At 31.5% G+C, this 21546-nt stretch overlaps 1 protein-coding gene across 1 annotated transcript; it reads right to left on the minus strand.

The window, feature by feature from the left end:
* Nucleotides 1–1912: 1912 nt before the first annotated feature.
* On the minus strand, nt 1913–11830 carry LOC143049032 (general transcription factor II-I-like). The gene is made up of 10 exons (XM_076222839.1): nt 11662–11830; nt 10945–11089; nt 10371–10463; nt 9405–9570; nt 8586–8635; nt 6796–6849; nt 6218–6271; nt 4095–4148; nt 3649–3723; nt 1913–3078 (listed from the first exon to the last, which is right to left on the minus strand). Exons 1-10 carry the CDS (start codon nt 11761–11763, stop codon nt 2915–2917), a joined length of 957 nt encoding a protein of 318 aa, XP_076078954.1. The 5' UTR covers nt 11764–11830; the 3' UTR covers nt 1913–2914.
* Nucleotides 11831–21546: the final 9716 nt, after the last annotated feature.

The following is a 21546-nucleotide window of genomic DNA, read 5'->3' on the forward strand; positions in this document are numbered from 1 at the left end:
AAGGATTGTCTCCGATATTCATATGATGAAATCATAATCTTTCAATCAGTTTAATTGAAGTGTGGAACTGGCATGTCAGTTAACTGCTAGTAGTCTGTTGTTATTTATGTATTATTGTCATTTTGTTTATTTTCTTTGGTTACATCTTCTGACATCAGACTCGGACTTCTCTTGAACTCTCTGAATTTTAAATGTTTGTATTGTTACATGTTTGCGACTTTTCTACATTGGCTAGAGGTATAGGGGGAGGGTTGATATCTCATAAACATGTTTAACCCCGCCGCATTTTGGCGCCTGTCCCAAGTCAGGAGCCTCTGGCCTTTGTTAGTCTTGTATTATTTTAAATGTAGTTTCTTGTATTCTTGTGTACGATTTGGAACGTAGTATGGCGTTCATTATCACTGAACTAGTATATATTTGTTTAGGACCCAGCTGAAGGACGCCTCCGGGTGCGGGAATTTCTCGCTACATTGAAGACCTGTTGGTGACCTTCTGCTGTTGTTTTTTTCTATGGTCGGGTTGTTGTCTCTTTGACACATTCCCCATTTCCATTCTCAATTTTATGTTTTAATATCGATTTCATCTTTCGTTTCAGAAAACACTAAAAAATCTGATCCTATTGGAAAACACAAGAAAATTTAAATCGTTCTTTTATAACAACCGGGGATATTTCACCGACCTATTGTTCTTTAAATTGTCTACTGATTTGAATCAAAATAAAAGTACTTAAGTACTGAACATCGGATGACCGCAAGTTCTGTAAATGATTCGACAAGCACTTGTCTCAGAAATAAAATCACATCTCTATACATGTAAGTGAGGTTAATGTTAATGTGCAGTGTATGTGCGTGATGGGCATGTCACACTTCTGTAATAATTCGAGTTTTCTAATAAAATGGATTTTAATAGGCATTCGTACTTTCCCCGCAAAAAATGTTTAATCAGTCATACAGAGTTATCTTTTCTTAAAATTGCAAACGTTCTTGCGATATTCTTCTGCATGCGTGTGCTTATATATTAATGATTTTTCACTTATATACATATGATATAACGAAACATTTTAATATTATCAGTTTATTTTCTTTAAAATGTATAAAATGTGATTCATTGGAGAAATGCATTCATATCAAGTGATAAGGAATGTTAGTCTGCACTTGATGATGTCTATGTATTCATTATGTTTATAGATCGGTAAAAAACGAATAGTATGTAATGGAAATCTAGTCGATATCAATTCAACGGAATTCCATCACGGTCATCCGCTGTAAAAACGACAACTACTTAAACATGGATATCAGTTAAGTGAAATTTATAGGTCTTTCGGTGTACATCAGAGTGTAACTGAACGCCTCTTAGTTGGCTTCATTGTCGATGTTAAATGGTATAATACTAGTATTATACTGCTGGGTTAGTGATTGAATGACTTATAATCCATAACAAGTATTAGGAACAATTCTAAAAATATAAAAAAAATCAAGTAAAAGTTTTCTTTTGTATTAATTGTATAATATTTTTGTCCATCTGATGAGTTAAGCCTTTTTCAACTGATTTTTATAGTTCGTTTTAAAGTTTTACTGCTCTACCACTGTCCAAAGCTTAGGGGGAGGGTTGGAATCCCGCTAACATGTTTAACCCCGCCACATTATTTATGTAAGTGCCTGTCCCAAGTCAAGAGCCTGTTATTCACTGGTTGTCGTTTGTTTATGTGTTTTTTCATATTTGTTTTACGTTCATTTCAATAAGGCCTTTAATTTTCTCGTTTGAATTGTTATACATTGTCCTTTTGTGGCCTTTTATAGCTGACCATGCTGTATGGGCTTTGCTCTTTGTTGAAGGCTGTACGGTCACCTCAAGGTTACACCTTTTAAAGTAGCATTTCGCTATATATATATAAAAAAAATAAAAAAAGTAATAAGTTTTATTTTGTATTAATTATATAATAAATTGATACATTTTAATATATATATATTAATTCAACAATAAGTAAAACATAATTCATTCAATAAAAACAAACATGCGTATGGCACACATTGTAATACAGAAGGACCGTATGTTCCAGATTTTAAGTAATTGTTAATTTTAATGCAGAGGTCATTGAAATTTAAAGCATCAATTATTACGATATCCCATATTCATATTTTTTAACACATTTGAACCAAAAATCAAAAACTACATTTGCGCCATTTTACAAGTAACATATTAGAAGAAAGTCCAAATATCAATTGCCACAATATAAAGAGAAACAAATATTCTTTATGACCTCACATTTTGGATATCTAGTGTTCTGTAAAAATGAAGACACGTTGTGAAGAAGAGCCAAAATACTTGAAAAGCCTAAGTAGATGTGTATGACAAAACACTACTAAAAGCATTGAACATACTCAACCATAAGTCAAAATCTATTTTTAAAATTAATCTTAAATTATAATATAAATAATGTGTCAATACAACTTTGCAATTTAAGACTAATTGCAAACACTTACATAACATCAATTTAGAATGATCGTACCGTATACCATCGGTACAGCGGATATAGGTACTGACAAATCGAAAATAATGAGACATCTCTAATCATTAATCTAAGATCAAATCATTTCTTAAAACAACATATATGTTTAGATTGAAGTACACATCGATATTATGTGAACAAGCCAAAGATTTTCGTTATCGTGTTAGGTCAAAATAGTTATAACACCGACTTTGTTAGTACCTATATCCACTGCACCAATGAAACCCGGTGATACATTTTGTTTGGGTTTTGAAATTTTCAATAAAACTTGCAAATTTGAACAAGCTGTTTTATATATGAGCTTTCTAAACAGGAGAAATTAACGATGATTGTAAGCAGCCCTAAACAATAAGATAATCCTAAACTCGGAACATACTTTATTTACTCTTTTTTGTTTGATTTTTATTAAAACATTTTATAAAATAATTTGGAATGATCTTTCTTGGTTCCCAGGTAGCATCGGAAGAATTGTATCCTTCCCAGTGCACTAAAAAGAATTGTTTTTTTTCCAATTTTCTTTTTGGCAAGAACACTGACAACTTTATACATGCCATTTTCCTCTTCTTCATCTGAAATTAAGGTGGAAAAAGAAATAAACAAAACATTTTTCATAAATTAATTAACCCAAATGTTCATTAAACCATGTCGCCACATTATGTATTTATGTGCTTGTCCCAAGTCAGAAATCTGTACTTCAGTGGTTTTCGTTTGTTTATGTGTTGCATATTTGTTTTTCGTTCAATTTTTGTACATAATTAGGCCGTTTGTTTTCTAGTTTGAATTGTTTTACATTGTTATTATTGGTTTTTTTTTTATCAAACTGTGCGGTATGGGCTTTGCTCATGGCTGAAGGCGTACGATGACCTATAGTTATTAATTTCTGTGTTGTTTTGGTCTCTTGTTGACAGTTGTCTCATTGAAAATCATACCACATCTTCCTTTTTTCATACTTATATGACTTGTTCATATTCAAACTTAGATGAACATTCGGGGATCTGACATGAAAGAAACAAGGCAGAGATTTCGTCAATTTGGAAACCACTTTCTTTCGCCAATCTACAAAACAACCACTTTATAATTCTTCCGGCCAATACAGTGCTTAGCCCAAAAAGCAATTAAAAGAAGATAGCAAAACAGACCTTTAGGTACAATGATACGTGTTTGCTCCTCTACGACATCAACCTGAATTGTTGCAGCTAATGAATCTAAAACATCTGAAATGAAAGGATAAAAACTTAAAGATTATTGGCTGCCAGCTGTCATTGTAATAATAAAATACTTGGAAACATTTTGTAAAAAAACATACAACTATGAATTCTGATTTATACACAATAAACTAAAATTAAAAGTCAAACAAGACCAACAAAGGAAAGAAGCTCCTAATTTGGGACAGGCGCAAACATGCGGCAGGTTTAAACAAGTTTTTGAGATCTCAACCCTCCCCCTATACCTCTAGCCAATGTAGAAAAGTAAACGCATAACAATACGCACATTAAAACTCAGTTAAAAAGAAGTTTGAGTCCGATTTAAAGAAAAGTAACAAAAGAAAGTAAAACAAAGTTTGGATCAAATTAAAATTACTAACCTAATGGAATCTCTGGAGCACCTGTGATTTCCTCCATGTGCATGTTACTCAAATCTAAATAAAAAAAAATTCAGGTATAATATTTTGTATAATCAAACATCACATCAATTATTTATATCAAACTTCAAATACTGTATTAAAATTCTAACTTCGTACTAAGTTTCATCCTGAACATGAATTATGAATTATTTGTTGTTAGACATTATTAATCAACGATCAATCAATCGTACACAATTTTTTGATGATTGCAGAAAATTAAGCTATATTTTCCTAAATATACTAGTCAACAAAAGAAACGATACAAGACTTTTTTTCAAATTTAAGAAAAAGTTTTCCGTTCATTGGACCAATATTGAAGGTAGTAATACTTAATCATTATGAAAATAAAAATCCGTTAAACAAAATTTTTTTTTTTTTGCTTTTGTGACGTTTTTTCGCGATTTTTTTTTTTTACAAAATTTACATAAAACGACAATTTTAAAAACAGAAGTTCCAACTAATGATGCCAACCTCTCATTTAAAGGTTAAGACAGTGTTTGCCATCAATTTGTTTTTTAAAATCATAAAGTTTCTTCGTTTATTTGTTAAGCAAAGTTCAGTCCCTCGAGAAATCGGTAAAATGTATAAATTATGATATCAACTGATTCACCATAGACAGTATGTGTAAAGTGATATTCAAAAAGCGGTCACAATCTTATAACTAATCCGAAAGGTTCCAAATTTACTGTGTGTTATTTTCATATCTAAAGCATTGATTTGAGACGAAAATAAAAAAATTTTTTTTGCATTTTTTGAGATTTAAAAAAACACTTTTTTTCCCAAAAAATGAGAAAAATCAATATTTCAACCAATTAGTTACATCATGAAAATAACTTGATTATCATATTGAATATCTAAAAAAAAATTGAAATTTGATTTAGTGCTTAGAAAGTTATGTGTCGATTTTTTTAAACTTTCAGTAAAACTAATTTGCACTTTTCGGTCATTTACACGGAATTTAGATACTTTCCGACAAGTTTTGATTTTGATTATCACATGTGCATACATTGCAAATGAAAGCTTTTTAAAATGGTGTATCTCATTTTGTTTTATATTAAATGCTTTTTGATAAATTTTATTTCAAAGTCGCGTATCGTTTCTTTTGTTGACTAGTATATATACCAAAATAATGCATTAAAAAAACTGTATTCAAACCTGTAAGTACTTCAACACCATGCTCCCCTACAGCATCACTGGAAACAGCATGGGCTTATGTGCCTGAAACACCTGAAATAAAGAGTAAACACATGAATTCATGAACCTTAAGAAATCTGACATACCAAAAATTGGCATTTTTGCCGCGAAATTTTCAATTTGCATTTATCCGTTTCAGATCCGTTCATCATCCGTTTTATCCGTTATACGCCCGATAGAAGTCCGTTTCTCATTCGTTTTAACATCAGTTTTATCCGTTAATCGTCCGGTAGAGGTCCGTTGGTGAATTTATTTTCCAGACCTCAAACGGATGTATAACGGACATGTATAACGAATATTAAACGGAAACGAAACGGACGAGTACCGTACAAAACGGACGTTCAACGGGCATTTTATCCGTTGGACGTCCGTTCAAAGTTTTGAACATGCTCAAAATTTTCCACCGGATAGAACGAACGTAGGCAGATAAAACGTACGCTTAAGGTGGTATAGGTGTCTTCCTCCATCTTGGATTGAAAAAAAACAGAGAACCAAAGGTCCAGATTTTCTATCAAGTTAGCAAAATTTGATGCAGTAATTCAGATTTTTAATGCGAATTTTCATTTAAAAGAACCAATTTATCCTGTATAATCCATACAAAATGTGTCATTTTGTCACGCCCTGTAGCTTGGGAAAATGCGCGGTGACCTATCATTCTTATTATATTTTTCAACATATATCAATAGATACTAGTACTACATTTTGGCAAAGTATATCATTTTTATTTTAGACTCCCATACCACCTTAACGGACATGCAACGGATATGGACGGACGTCTAACGGACATAAACGGATTGAAAAAAAAATATCCGTTAGGCGTCCGTTCGAGCTATCCGGTATTAAAGGTGTGACCGAGGCTTTAGTACAAATGGTGAATAACACAAACTAACCTATAGTAATATCTACAGCATCCGCTACTGCCTCCATAGGTTCTTCTCTCAGCTCTATATAAAAGAAATATAGTTCTGCTATACAATTGTAATGTGTAAATATTTATGTATACAGCAAACCTTGAATCATGCCAATTCAGAAACACTTTATTATGTTTATTCGTAAATAAGTATTTTTCACCTTCATTCCGCACCATATTATACACTCAAGCCGTATAAACATTTTGAAAAAAGGTAGCGTATTCTATGGTACGTATTTAATACATTCATGGATTCTGAAATATTGTGAAGTTAGTACATTGTACAGGTTATCATTTACAGTCGTGACTCGTGTGATGTATATAAAATTGAAAATTTTGAAAAAAAATAAATTAATAAAATATCATTATGCTACTGTATGAACGTAATATTAATATGTTATAACGTGAAGTTACTACTATATATTCATAAAAACCACCGCGAAAACACATATATTCACCCTTATTCTAATCAAAAACAGTTTAAGTAAATGTTTTAACTTGAAGTGGACGACATAATAAATCTCATACATTGTACAAACTTTGGATCAAAATACCAACCTAATGGTATAGCTGGAGCATCCGTGTCCTCAGTAATAATTTCATTTTCTAATCCTGAAAAAATAAAATTACTAAAGCTTAGAATAAATTATTTCAGCACATGCATTTTAATCTTGATGATGGATTTCGGTTGATTGAAGTATATAGATGTATATAAAAAATATTGTTCTTCTGAATCTAAAAATCATCCGATGGCCTGCTTGTTTTAAGTTGTTCAAGATGTTCGCAAAATACACCTTATTTACAAATATTATACAAGATTTACAGAATGTCAAACAGAAAGTTACACGACAAAAAGTCACGGACAAATAGTCACAGACAAAAAGTAACAAGACAAAAAGTCACAGTACAAAACGTCACAGTCAAAACGTCACAGAACAAAAAGTCACAGTACAAAAAGTGACAGTCAAAAAGTCACAGGACAAAAAGTCAAAGTCAAACATTCACAGGACAAAAAGTCAAAGTCAAACAGTCACAGGACAAAAAGTCACAGAACAAAGTTTTCTCGTTTGAAATGTCTTTTCGGGGCCCTTTACAACTGACTATGCGGTGTGGGCTTTGCTCATTGTTGAAAGCCGTACCGTTTAGAAAACCAACAACAACAACATCTTTTAACATATTGACCTCAATAATAGACAAATGTATATATAATATATGTCATGCTGTATAATGAATTATCATTATATATTATTGTTTTTGATTATGATATTCTAATGTTATAGTAATTTCATGTTTGTGATTCTGTAGGAACGTAATATAGTTTACCCTACACATATATATTTGAGATGTCAAAAGATGAAAGAAAAGATTTCTATCGTAACATTGATAGAGGTTTACAGCGGCCATTATTCTCTGTATACAGAAGAATGACCAGGATGTATGGTCAGAAAAATCACATCGGAAAATATACACCTGATGAAATTAACAAGCGTAAGTAGATGCCAGGAGTGACAGTTTTACAAAATATACAATTTACAGATATTTTGAAGAATATAGAAAAAGTTAAATTAGTAAGTTGCATGTACGTTAACAATTTGTTGTGTACCCTACTTGATTTTGTCTTTATTTGTTTTTAACACATGGTGTTTTGTTTTAAATACCAAATAACATTGTACTGCCCTACACTTCAGTTTTTCTAATTGTGAAGTAAAATTAGCACCCTAATACATTAATATTGAAATGCTTGTAGTTTTGCTGAATATATTAGATATTTATCCCTTGTTGGGAAAGTGTCTTCTTATAGCACTCAAAAGATCCCTCACACAAAATTTGTTAAGTAGGAATACAATGTTTCGGTTACAATGAGACAGCATCCTAACATCATAACTAAACAAAAGGCATCTATATAGGGCAAGATACAGTTTTCATTAATATTAAGCTCATCTGGGTCAATATCCCTAATGCGCCACCAAATGAGGAACAGAACACAAAAGTTGTGTGTAAACAAAAAATCTCTGTGTAGTGATATTGGACATGTTTTTATTTTTTACAAATGACTGAGATTAACCATTTGTGGTGATTTGGAAAGTAGAGTAAACATAGAATAAATGTGTAAAAACTATGGAGCTATTAAATGTGTTCAAAGTATTAAATTTTCAAAGAACATTTGTGTAAAAAAAAGGATTTCGAACAACAAAAGTTGTTCAATAAATATCAATAATGATTCAAAAATTGTTGTGAAAACAAAATTTTCAAAAAAATCCTACAGTTGAATAATTTAAATTTAAAAAAAAAAATCATTTATCAATGCTTAAGAACAACTTCCTGCAATTAAAAGTGTAAACACATACCATTGGATGGTGTTGCAGATGAGGCAAGTGTAGTAGCTGGTATCACGTTCCTTAAAGAGATTATTAACATTCATGAATTTCATATAAACACAAGTGCCTAGTTTTATTGGCTTTTATTCAAGAAAACACAAAGGTATTGTCAATTATAGCAATTGATATTAACAAATATTTTGAACTCAGAAAACTATCAAAATAGTACAGATATATTAGTTTGTAACCCATTGAAAGTATTTGCCTGTTAGTATTAAATATAATTAATATGCGGTTTTTTTTACTTACTTGTGTATGGCAATGGTTTGACTGGTTTAAAATATCTTACAGTTGAGATCGTTATAGTCATATTTATATATAATTTATATCAACAGATTAATGTGACAATTATCAAAATCATTGTAATAAATTACTTTGCTCGTCATGGGAATAGAACATCTTAAATTAAATTATATTATCTTATAAACGGTTTCTTTCTAGTATTTGCATTAACGGAACTCACAATTAATCGATACTGGAACAAAATAAGCTGGATAAAGTTTGATTACCTTGCTATTACTTTCGATGAATGCTTCATATTCCTAGCACTTGTTATGGTATTTTCAAGGAGCATTTGAAAATGTAAATCCTAAATGATTCGCTAAACTCATTTATATGTTGTTATTTAAAATCTTTTGTTTCAACACTAAAATCAGCCTAGACAATTTAAGTTTAGAAAAATCTAAAATTCAAAATTCATTTCTAGTTTTTCATTAAAAACTACGATATTCGTGGTTTCATAATATCAAATGTGCGTCTACATGTTATAAGAGTAAGGGTAATACATACACAAATTTGATGGAGTCTTTCTGGCTTATGATTTGCCTAAGAGTAGACAAACCATAAGAATTGGGGTCTTTAAAAATCACACCATCAGGCAGACCCTCCATTCTATATAAGTTGTTTTTAATTATATTCCCATAGGGTACTGCCTGATTCTTCAAACTGGCAGATGCTGTAAAGATATATGTTATCATATAAATCTGCAAATAGGAGCAACAAGCCAATTCTTATTATAAATTGCAATCACAATTCTAAAGATTGAAATACTACACGTACGGCGACAAAGTTACAAGAAAATATATTTTTTCAAACTTGTAAACCAGTATTTAATTTGCATCACTCAGCAATAACTTTACTGACATTCAATTGATCCATATGTCTGTAGCGTTTTGTAAATCTTGTACATATTGTAGTTTGCCTGCAGCTTCTATCTTTATTATTCTTCCATAAACAAAAGCTGTCTGTTCAGCCTAAAGCATTTCCCCTTATCAGTTAATGGCAATCATTCCAAAAACGAACTATCGAATCGTTTCTCATAAATCAACATGTTTGCTGGCCATCCAACGATATACGCGGTAGTTTTAGCATTTAAAAGACACTTTAAAACAGATACATGTATCTACTGTTTTAGTTTAACAACCTTATATATAATTGTGATAAAAAAAAGTACTAATAAATAATGGCATGTTTGATTTGAACAAGTTAATTGACACTTTCGCAAAAACAAATATTTCACGTGTTCGAAAAAATATATAAAAAAAGGTTCATACACTGTGTTTACTTTAGGGAAAAGACAAAAACGCCAATCCGATATTACAGTGTAGCTTTTACACATTAATTTCTTTAATTGCTCTAAGGTAAACTGGTAAATGAAACCCTTTTTAAAATCATTTAGAAAATTAAGATATTTTTGTTTTAAGTTTGCATGTTTCTTTTATTTCGTTTGTTGTCGACAGATTCTAATATACTTACCCCAACAGGAATTGAATATTTTTCTAACTTTTTCAGTTAGCTCTTTTTTTGTGTCTTTGTGAGTCCTATCATCTCCAACATACACAATGTGTCCTTAAAAATATAGTAAAACAAATATTTGTTAACACAGTTTTGGAAAAACTTTCCTTCGTTTTTTATTCATTTATTGTTGCATATTACCAAATGTGAGTTATTGCAGTTTATTAATGTGCAATGAGTGACTTGATGGGGTCCTATATTAAAGCACGAATAGCTTATTCATCTGGAACATAAAGTCACCTCCTAATTTGGACGTGATTCGAATTTTTCACCTTTTTCAATTCTGAAAAGAATTATATTTCTGCTTAATCTTTTTCTTTATGATGCTGTCATGTTAAATGTCTCAAACATGCACCATTATAATTAAGTGTATTTTCTGCTGTTTGGTTACTAGAAACTATATGTTAATGTGCTTAGACTGTATTTTACAAGGTTGGTGAATTACAAGTACGTTGTTTGAAAATTTTAATTCTCCAGTCAACCATTGAAAAAATGTGGTATATAATATTATAATATTCAACTCCTCATTACTAACTGAATACAGATTCTCGGAATCCCTTTTGGAATTGCATGCCTTTCACAAATTCCAGGCCTCTTGGTGTCCCAAACAGTTGTGATGGCTCGCTCTCCTTTGCAGCTATAGCGGCAATCTCGTACCCTAGAGATTGCAATACAGCACACTGAAATATAAATATATAATTCAATATACATTATAGTTACCATTGAACTTCAAATTAAATTTTAGGTCAAGGTGCAGTATAATTTGAAAGAAAAATGATATCTTGTAGTTACATACAATTTTAATGATGTAATATGAAAATAGGATCAGTCACTGCGTTTTTGTGGTTGAAAGTTCATTAATGAAAGGAATGGGGGCAATAGGGGGTCCGTTAACATGTTAACAACACCTCGATTTTGGCAAAAACAGCTAACAAAAAATGCAAAAATGCTCATTACAGTTAACAAAGTGGGTTGAAAACAGTTTACCGCTTAAATTGATCCCCTACAAAGTCAGGCACCATATGGGTTTATTATATCAATCAAACGGATGTTTTGTACTGTACATGTCTCAACAATTATGATAGAAAAATTACACAGATTTCAAAATTAACAAAATAATGTTTTTTGATTTTTTGTTCGAAAATTTTATGTGCTTTCGATATATATTTTTTTCTTTGTTTTAAGGTACTTCAGAATATGTAGATAAGTTTGTTTTTATTAAATTTGTCAACTTATGCAGAAATAAACCAACCGAATTTGTTATGGTGTTTAAATGCACTTCGGCAATCTCCTCTGCTGTCCTTCCCTTCAATGGGTCATCCCTTATTTCTTTTGCCTGAATGCGGAATTCCATCTTTTCTTCCTCTGAGGTTCTTCCCCACTTCTCCCCTAGTGACCTCAGGTGTTCCTCTTTGGGTGTATCACCTAATAACGAGAATTGAAATTTTATTGGTAAAATGATATGCATAGATGTGAAGTCATCTTAAAATGAACAAGTGAGTTTCAATACAAGTATAACATTTGATATTTTTGTCTTTTGCATTATTGTTGAAGACCACACGATTATCTATATGCTTACATCCACGTCATTGGGATTCGGAATGCCACAGTTCACAATTTTGTATTAGCGCTTACGAAGTTTACATGTGTGTTATGAAGTAGACTGTTTATAGTTTTTGATAAATGTTGTGTAGACGCGTTTGCGGGGACAGTAAACTGATATTTGCGACCATCAAATCCCCAATTGATGCCGTCGGAGCTTAAAATACAAAATACGTAAAAAAAATTCAGTCATATGCCGTCTGCACTTTCGCATACGTCCCATAGCATCAATTGTCAATTGATGCCGTGTAAATAAGTGACGTTATCCAATAAAAATGATCATTACAAATGTTGTTGCATTAGAAAAGACTGATATTTCTTATATGATATACATATATGTGTGACAGTACTGTACACAATAGATACAATACATGTTTGAAAAAAAAATGATAGTATTTGATATTTAGTTCTGATAAGCTTAAATAATAATCAAACATGTCTTGACTATTTTTACTATTCGGTACTTGCCTCTTTTGAACTGTTGTGAAAAGAGGGAGTAGGCAGTTGGGGCTTTTACTGTTTTTCTTTTTTTGGTAGGACGAACTCCCTGGCCACCACGCTTCTGTTTTGCTCTTCTGTTACCAATCCAGACCTGGAGGAAAATACTTGAAACATTATGTTACAAAAATGTAATAATTAATGTTTTCACCAGTTGTGAACAATAAATAAACATTTAAGGTAGATAGGGTGTCTTCTTCCATTTTGGATTTTGAAATACCAGAAAACAAGGTCTAGATTTTTGATAAAATGTGCAAATTTTGAAATTAGTAGGTAATTCATGTGTAAGATATTTCATTATGCTATAGAAAATACCATGTTTTATCATATTTATGGTTGTATTTTACCAAAAAACAAATACTTTTGTTTGATTCATTGTTTCCCAACTTTGCCAAATAAGGAGAGGCAATCCAAATGCAAGGGCAGATAATTCAGATAGTGTTACTTTTACAATAGAATGTGTTAGGAATTTACCAATTTTACTATGTAGCAAGAAAACGAGTCCGGTGACCCCGTTTTTTCTTCTTATCTGAAAGAAGAATATCTGAGCCATCTTCTCATACTTTATCTAAAATTCCATGGTGTAGTTTTCGTTTTATGACCGAAAATTGGGTTTTCAATGAATAATCTATACAAAAAAATTTTGCACAACCCGTAATGTGAAAATAAGTCCGGTGACCCATTCTTTTTATTAATGTTCTTAAACAAGTAGGATATAAACTACATGTTGGCAAATTATTAAGAAATTCTATGGATTATAATTTAGACACCCCCATCTACCTTAAAACGTTTCCATTATTGCTGAACACTTAAAAATGTACAGGACATTGATGGTATGATATGATTAATTGGTTCATTGATTGATGTTTTACACCACTATCAGTAATATTGGCTATTCTTGGCGGTGCCATGCACATGTGGTGCACGCTCTGCATACCCTTCTAGGGTACTTGAGATCAACATCAGTTTGTTTAAGTTTTTTGATTGTTTTTTTTGGGGGGGTGGGAGGGAGGCAGTCTTCATTTTTCTGTGTTGTGTTTTGTGTACTTTGACTTTTCTGCTGGTCTGTTGCTTTGATAGCCAACGTTTATTTTCTAATTTTTCTTATGCATTTTTTGGGGTACTATCTTTCGCTTATTTTTATATCACACTTATTCAAACATGAATGCAGCATGACATTGCTATTTATTAACAAATAAATGACTTTCTTTATACTTCTATAGTCCCCCCAAATAAATTTTGTAACTCTTGCTTCCTACTTTGGGCAAAAGCTAAGTAACTAGCATACCGCAATTCTCTCTCTGCTAATTGATGTTTCATTACTCAAAACATCAATTTCTGCAGCATGGTCTTTACTTGTTGAAGTAAGGCCTTTCTGCCATGCATCTTCGAGCTTTTCTATCTGTATTTTTGAAAAGTCTTGTCTTGTTCTAGTTGACCCCTAGATTAAAAAAGTTTGAACGAATTTTCAAAACAAAATGAATGCAAGGTTTCATATATGTATCTGATATAGACATTTGAGGTGAAATTTCATATTTTTTTTTAATTTTTGAACGAAAACCGGAATGATGTTCATTATTTATGACTTATAATGGACATCTGTATGAATCTAGATGAAAAACAGCAATAAACTCTGTTCCTTTTTAGTGTGTTGATTTTTTTCTTGTGCATTAACTGATATTTTGTCATGGATGGATACCCTATAAGCTATATCCTTTGTTTGTCTGTATTCTGTTTTCAAATTCGAGTACATGCGGTACGGATCGCGATGACATGGTCAATTTTAAAAACGGTATAAATGCAATTTTTGGTATAAGAGGTAAAGGTCATTAGATTATTAACAATTCTAAAACCCTTCACATAGATAATAATAGCTAACTGACTTGACATATAAACAATATTATAATAAGGCTTAGAAACGGGAAAATGTAAGTAAATGCACTATTATCATTCGGTGTCTTTATACTGCAATCTAAAAATACATTTTCAATTGTTGTGTTATGTGTTAATGTAATTAATTGATTTAAATATTGGGAAACTTCTGCTTTTATAAAAATGCAGGCGGAGAAATATACAACACAATAAAATTTACACTACCTGTTAAAATCCGCAATTGATGGTGAACGAATTTGTTTGAGTATAATGAACTAAAATATCAACAATAAGCATAAAACGTAATGATTTATAGTTAGCAAGTTTACCAAAAATGATGACATAGAAATATACGGTCAACGCATTTTGGCTGCTAAAATAGTGCAGTATAAATAGTGATGTTTGCTTATTATAATGAAATAAACAGCTGCGCAAACAGCGCATGATACGCCCGACGTCTTGTGTGGAAGTTTTATGCAATAATCATAAATAGTTTCTGAGAAAGTTTTAAGCAATAACCATATATTGTTTTTGAGACACGGCGGGACATGTGAAACCCCCAACCCTGGTTTTTTTTTACAAAAAACTAAATATCACTAAAATAAAATTTTGAATCAAAACCAAAAAGTATATAGATCTTTACAATTAATATAACTAAGAAGTGTGTAAAGTTTTAAGCAATAATCATAAATTGTTTTGAGATACGGCACAACATGTAAAAAAAACCTCCCCCTTTTTTACAAAACACTCCATAACTGAAAAATGAAATTTTGAATCATCACCAAAAGTATACAGATATCAAGATTAATATACTAAGAAGTGTTTAAAGCTTTAAGCCATAATCAAGAATATTTTTTGAGATACGGTGCGACATGTGAAAAAAAACACACCCCTGTTTTAGTTACAAAGTGACGTAACTCAAAAAGTTTTAATCTTATTTTCACCATAAAGTATACAGATCATTTGACCATCATAAGAAACAACTATGTTAAGTTTCATGAAATTTGGATAAGTTATTCTCAAGTTACGGGAAGACATGTTTACGCCGGACAGACAGACGGACGGACGGACAGACAAGACGAACGGACACCGGACATTTGTATACCATAATACGTCCCGTATTTTGACGGGCGTATAAAAATGAAACAACCCTCCTTTAAGAGTAGTCTAGTCCGACAGATAACCAATTATCTGTCTGTAGGACCAGAGACTACTTTGAAAGGAGGGCAGTACTATACCTTACCGAACAATGCCTTCACGGTTCAGCTAGCAAGTAAGCTAACCAAATATATTACATTAAGCTACATACTCATTGAAAGTCTCTAAAGCAATTCCGTCATATCGTTGAGATAAATTTGAAAAGGTGTGCTTTTTCAATTATCAATAAGTTATTTCATATACATGTACATTCATTGTGGTGCTTGTTTGGTTTGAATGTTATAATTAATGATATAAAACATTTTATAACAGCATGTGTTATAGATTTCTTTGCAAAAAAAAATCTAATATCCCTAAATGTTTCGGTTTAAAAAAAAAAAACAGCAGTGCAAACTCTTTGATTTTGTTTTATGTATTTGTTCATGTATGTACTATGAATTTGTGCAATGAATTGATATGTAAACCATATACAAATGCCGCAGTTGGGTCGGCATGTTTGTGAATGAAAACATATTATCCAGGATATCAGAGGAAAATGATGGGAACACATTCAGACTTACACATATTCGCATAAAGAATGTGGCGAGTTTAACTTGTTTGGACAGAGATGTGGCATAAAAAAATGACAACACCGTATTAATATCAGTTGGAAGGTGGCATTGCACAAGGCCATTTTTTTCTCTGGCTGTTTATTACGTCTTTACACTAAATCCATTGAATGTTAGATGTGTACAGATTGATAGTTAAGTCTTAGATGCATGATTTTTTATTAGTTGTTAGTGGCTTTGAACTAGCTGTCAATTAACTGCGAATACTCAAAGATCTGTTCCAAGTGTCTTTTTGATGTTAGGGTTTACATTTTTGTACAAGTACCCGGTCACGTTCACTTGTATGTTTGTCCATCTGATGAAATCATCCTTTTTTAAACTGATTTTTATAGTTTGTTCATATGTTGTACTGTGATACAACTATCTCAGGTTAGTGGAGGGCTGGGATACCGCTTACATGTTTAACCCCGCCACATTATACATGTATGTTCGTGCCCCAAGTCAGGATCCTGTAATTCAGTGGTTGTCGTTTGTATGTGTTACACATTTGGTTTTTGTTCATGTTTTCTTATATAAAAATAAAGCCGTAATAGTTTTCTCGTTTGAGTCTTTTCTGGGGCCTTCTATAGCAGACTATGTGGTATAGGCTTTCCTCATTGTTGAAGGCAGTATGGTTACCTATAGTTGTTACTTTCTGTGTCATATTGGTCTCTAGTGGAGAGTTGTCTCATTGGAAATCATACCACGTCTTCTTTTTTATGTTCAATTGGGACTTATACATTAATGATCATTTTTTTAAAATTACATTTTAAGTCAATTAAAAGACTGGACATAAACTCAGATCGACGGCCCGTATCCCAAATCTACGTCCTATGTAAAGGTATGTTCTCTTATCTCCGTCCTATGGAAAGGTATGTTCTCTTATCTACGTCCTATGGAAAGGTATGTTTTTGTATCTACGTCCTATGTAAAGGTATGTTTTCTTATCTATGTCATATGTAAAGTTATGTTCTGTATGTTCTCTAATCTACGTCATATGTAAAAATATGTTCTCTAATCTACGTCCTATGAAAAGGTATGTTCTCTTATCTACGTCATATGTAAAAATATGTTCTCTAATCTACGTCCTATGTAAAGATATGTTCTCTAATCTACGTCCTATGTAAAGGTATGTTCACTTATCTACGTCCTATGTAAAGATATGTTCTCTAATCTACGTCCTATGTAAAGGTATGTTCTCTAATCTACGTCCTATGTAAAGGTATGTTCTCTCATCTACGTACTATATTAAAAGAATGTTCTCAAATCAATGTCCAACATTTGTGCTGGCTTCTGTTCAACGTCCAATTTCAAGTCTATATAGATGTAATTTCTACCTCATTTAGTATCTGGTGGAGTGTAATTAGACAATATACGTATAGTGTCTTGAAATATGAAATTTATTTGTATGAGGCTTAGAAACGGGAAAATGCGAGGTTCTACCGAGCATTTTCCCGTTTCGTGCCGAATACAAATAAATTTCATATTTCAAGACACTATACGTATATTGTTTTTATACTGAAATCGATAAAAAAATAAAAAAATAATAAAAATATGAAACAAACATTATTAAAAAAAAGTGTTTGGAATTTCCCCCTTGGGGTACCATTTTGGGGTATTTCCCTATGAGCGTAGTCTAGGCGGTAAGCATTGACAATTTAAGGAATTAGAAAGGGAAAATGAATTTAATTAATAACATTTGATAAACATGGTATATAAATTACCAATTTGAAGACATAACAGGTTTAAATTCATAAAAGTTTGACCATTGTTACTACATGTTGTCATGGTTGTGACGTGACGTTGTAAGTAGGCGGGGCTTATAGGTGAGTTGAGGTCATTGACGTATAAAGCTAACGTTTATACGTATAGCTTTATCTGTATAGTAAAATAGCTGATTGCAGTATAATCTCATTGACACTTGTTCTACATTTTTTAAAAACAACAAGACAGCAAAACCACAATATATATATATATATATATATATATATATATATATATATATATATAATCAAAAGACATCTGGGTGCAATAAACAGTCTTTCATGCAGGCTGCTTCTAATATGAATTGGAGTAAACCCATTTTGGATCATTTGAGATTACTGTTTTAGATTCATGTATATTTTTGTGCTTTTTAATTTATTATTTGACTTTTTTCATACGATATTGTTTGTGCTACTTCAAAATATGCCCATTGGTATTTTTCAGCAGCCATAGAAGTAAGAGGATGTGGGATGTGGTATGAGTGCCAATGAGACAACCTTCCTTCCAATCAAGGAGGTTAATATATATCTAATATAGCCTCCTTGGTCCAAATTAAAAATTCAGCAATTTTGCCATTCATAAAGGGGGATAACCGTTTAAGAACCTTTAAAGTGGCACCACCAAAATTCAAACTTGATCTGTGAATTAAAAAAATATATATGTACAGCCATTTGACTTTATACAGTAGATCTTATAAATAAAGGCAACAGTAGTATACCGCTGTTTGAAACTCGTAAATCGATGGACAAAAAAACCCAAATGTAACATCAAAACCAAATACATGAATTTGGGATAAAAATGTACTGTGACACGTCTTTAGTAATGTGAATTCACTCTCAAATATAAGAGAAAACAAACGACACAACATTAAAATGAAACACACACAGAAACAAACTATAATATAACAATGGCCATAATCCTGACTTGGTACAGGAAATTTTTTAAACAAAATAATATGTCTGATTAAAGTTTCTATATTGATATTAGAGTTCTGAAAATATTCTGTAAATGGTAAAAAAATAATTTAAGGGCAATAACTTCTATAGGAAAATGTTTGACAGTTTTTACTTCAATGGGCACTGTTAACATTTCTATATTCACAGCGGTTGGCCTTGAATATCATGTTGAATTGCATACAAGATGACAGGGTAATTTAATACATTTTTCAAAAAAATCATTCATTTAATTGGATTTAAAGGTGAACATGAATGGACATGTACAATCTACCAAATTCATGGCTAAAACAATAAAAATGTTAAAGGAAACCAGAAAATATTCTAACTGTTCATTTATAATCTATATATGACAGTAAAGGATAACATTTATACAAGTCATTCTTTTTTATTGATAATGTAAGTAATATATCAATGTATTTAGGCAAATGTGAATGATTTTTATTTTGATTTCATGGTATTGTCTCCCCTTAATTTTCTCAAAAAAATTACTTATATATATATGGATATGTATATATATATATCATGTTTATATTCATTATATATACAGGTTAATTTTTATTAACAAGCCCTTAAACTTGTTAAATGATCTAGTTGTGTGTGTTTTGGGGGGTCAAAACATGCCTTAAAAGATTTTTTCTGGTTAGCTAAATAAATTTAATATCTAAATTAGATTGAGAGTCAAAACTACCCAGAGAAATTGTTACAGCCTTGAAAATACTGCATTAAGCTTGCATCCTTTAAATGATCAGTTTTCCATGATGACAGACAAATAATTATATTGAATAGGAATAACAACTGTTAATGACAAACACTCTATTAAGGCAACATAGTCTGACAAGAAAATTTCAACTAATTCAAAAATAAAAAAACATAAAACTTTTTAACTTATATACATACAAGCAAACATGTTTAACCCCGCCACATTATTTATGTTTGTGCCTGTCCCAAGTCAGGAGCCTGTAATTCAGTGGTTGTCGTTTGTTTATGTGTTACATATTTGCCTTCGTTCATTTTTTTTACTTAAATAAGGCCGTTAGTTTTCTCGTTGTTTTACATTGTCTTATCGGGGCCTTTTATAGCTGACTATGCGGTATGGGCTTTACTCATTGTTGAAGGCTGTACGGTGACCTATAGTTGTTAATATTTGTGTCATTTTGATCTTTTGTGGATAGTTGTCTCATTGGCAATCATACCACATCTTCTTTTTTATAAAACTGCTACAATACTAAAATGTTAAGAGACAATATGCTAACTTGATCTACAAATATTTAACTAGTCATGGTGTAAACTTTATAACAAATATCCATTCAATATCTTCAAGCATAAAGAAAAAAAGTGCGGAAATCTGATTATCTGAGAGAATATTTTAAGTCAATGGACCATAAATTTACACGAAATCATCAAACAGAAACAAAATTTTAAACCTGATTTGTTACGTTTGTCTTAGTAAGACTTAATCCATTGAATATCTTCATTTATTTATTAAGTTCAAGGAACATGACTCTGCACAAAATCATCAGACCAGAACAAAATTTTAAATATAATTTGTAACTTGTCAGGATAAAACAATACACCAAATATCAAATCAATATCTTCAAGCACAAAGAAAACTAAAGGCTCTAAAAAGCCTGTGTGGCTCACATTGGTCTATCATGTCTATGGGCATATTAAACATTAAGTACATTCTCCAAAATTGTAGACCAGAATAGACAGTAATTTGTGCTCCCTTTATAGCTTGCTGTTTGGTGTGAGACAAGACTTCATATTGAACTATCAGGGTTTAAGCTAGGATTTTCAGGGCTTTAGTCACTTTTGCGCGCTATTAAAATCAACCTTATTTTGTGTATAAGCAATAGAACAATGATGTATATTACTAGCTTCATCTTTTGACTTAGTCAGATTTTAAGGGATTGAGGCAGCTGCATGATTGGCAGTTATTTTATGATTTGACTGTATTGGCCATTATTATGAAAGATTCTGACATGGAATCCAGAAATTTAGTTCACAATTTCTCTTCAGTTTATTCCAGGGGTCATTCCTGAACAACAAAAGTTAGATTCTTTTTTTTTAAAACAAGGAATCACAGCAGAAATTAATTTGCAATGATTATTTCACTGCATAATTATTATCCTTATAAAACGTCTAAGTCGATATTTGGATATCATTTCTATCAAGTTGGAAATGTATTATATCCTTTTTGGAACGATTATAAGGACTGAAAGGAGGTTGTAAACAAATCAACAATAGATCACGTTTACTACTTTCGGTTTTAAAATGAAACGAAGTTCAAAAGAGTATTAAAACGCTGCTAACCACGTGTTATCTCAAAAGCACCATTAACTGTTCTATTATCGTTAGATATTACCAGTAATTTCATGTTCATAAGCTATACCTGAAATAATGCCATTACTATATATATAAATTAAAACAACTGGAAATGAAGATAAATGTAGCTGAAGTTCTGATTGCTGGAAAAGGGTAAACAATGGCTGGATATATTCTTGGAAGCAGTTCTGGAAGTGATGTCATCATGACTTAATTCCGAAACAAATCAGTAAGCATCCTGCAACGGAAATTACGGATGTCTAGCAGAACCTGTTACTGCTTTAATAAGCTAACAGTATACTGTAGTATACGGTACGGTACATACAGTATACGTTGTTACAATCTCTAAAAGACAAATAACACTAATAACTTTCT

The sequence above is a fragment of the Mytilus galloprovincialis genome, chromosome 10, assembly GCF_965363235.1.
Source record: "Mytilus galloprovincialis chromosome 10, xbMytGall1.hap1.1, whole genome shotgun sequence".
Lineage (NCBI taxonomy): Eukaryota > Metazoa > Mollusca > Bivalvia > Mytilida > Mytilidae > Mytilus > Mytilus galloprovincialis.

What these genes read in the sequence shown, in the direction of transcription:
- LOC143049032 (XM_076222839.1), bottom strand. Translation starts at nt 11,763, where the DNA reads ATGGAATTCCGCATTCAGGCAAAAGAAATAAGGGATGACCCATTGAAG. An exon ending in TAAACACCATAACAAATTCG is followed by an intron (nt 11,090 to 11,661) that starts GTTGGTTTATTT and finishes TTTATATTTCAG; the next exon opens with TGTGCTGTATTGCAATCTCT. An exon ending in AAAGACTCCATCAAATTTGT is followed by an intron (nt 8,636 to 9,404) that starts GTATGTATTACC and finishes AATCTCTTTAAG; the next exon opens with GAACGTGATACCAGCTACTA.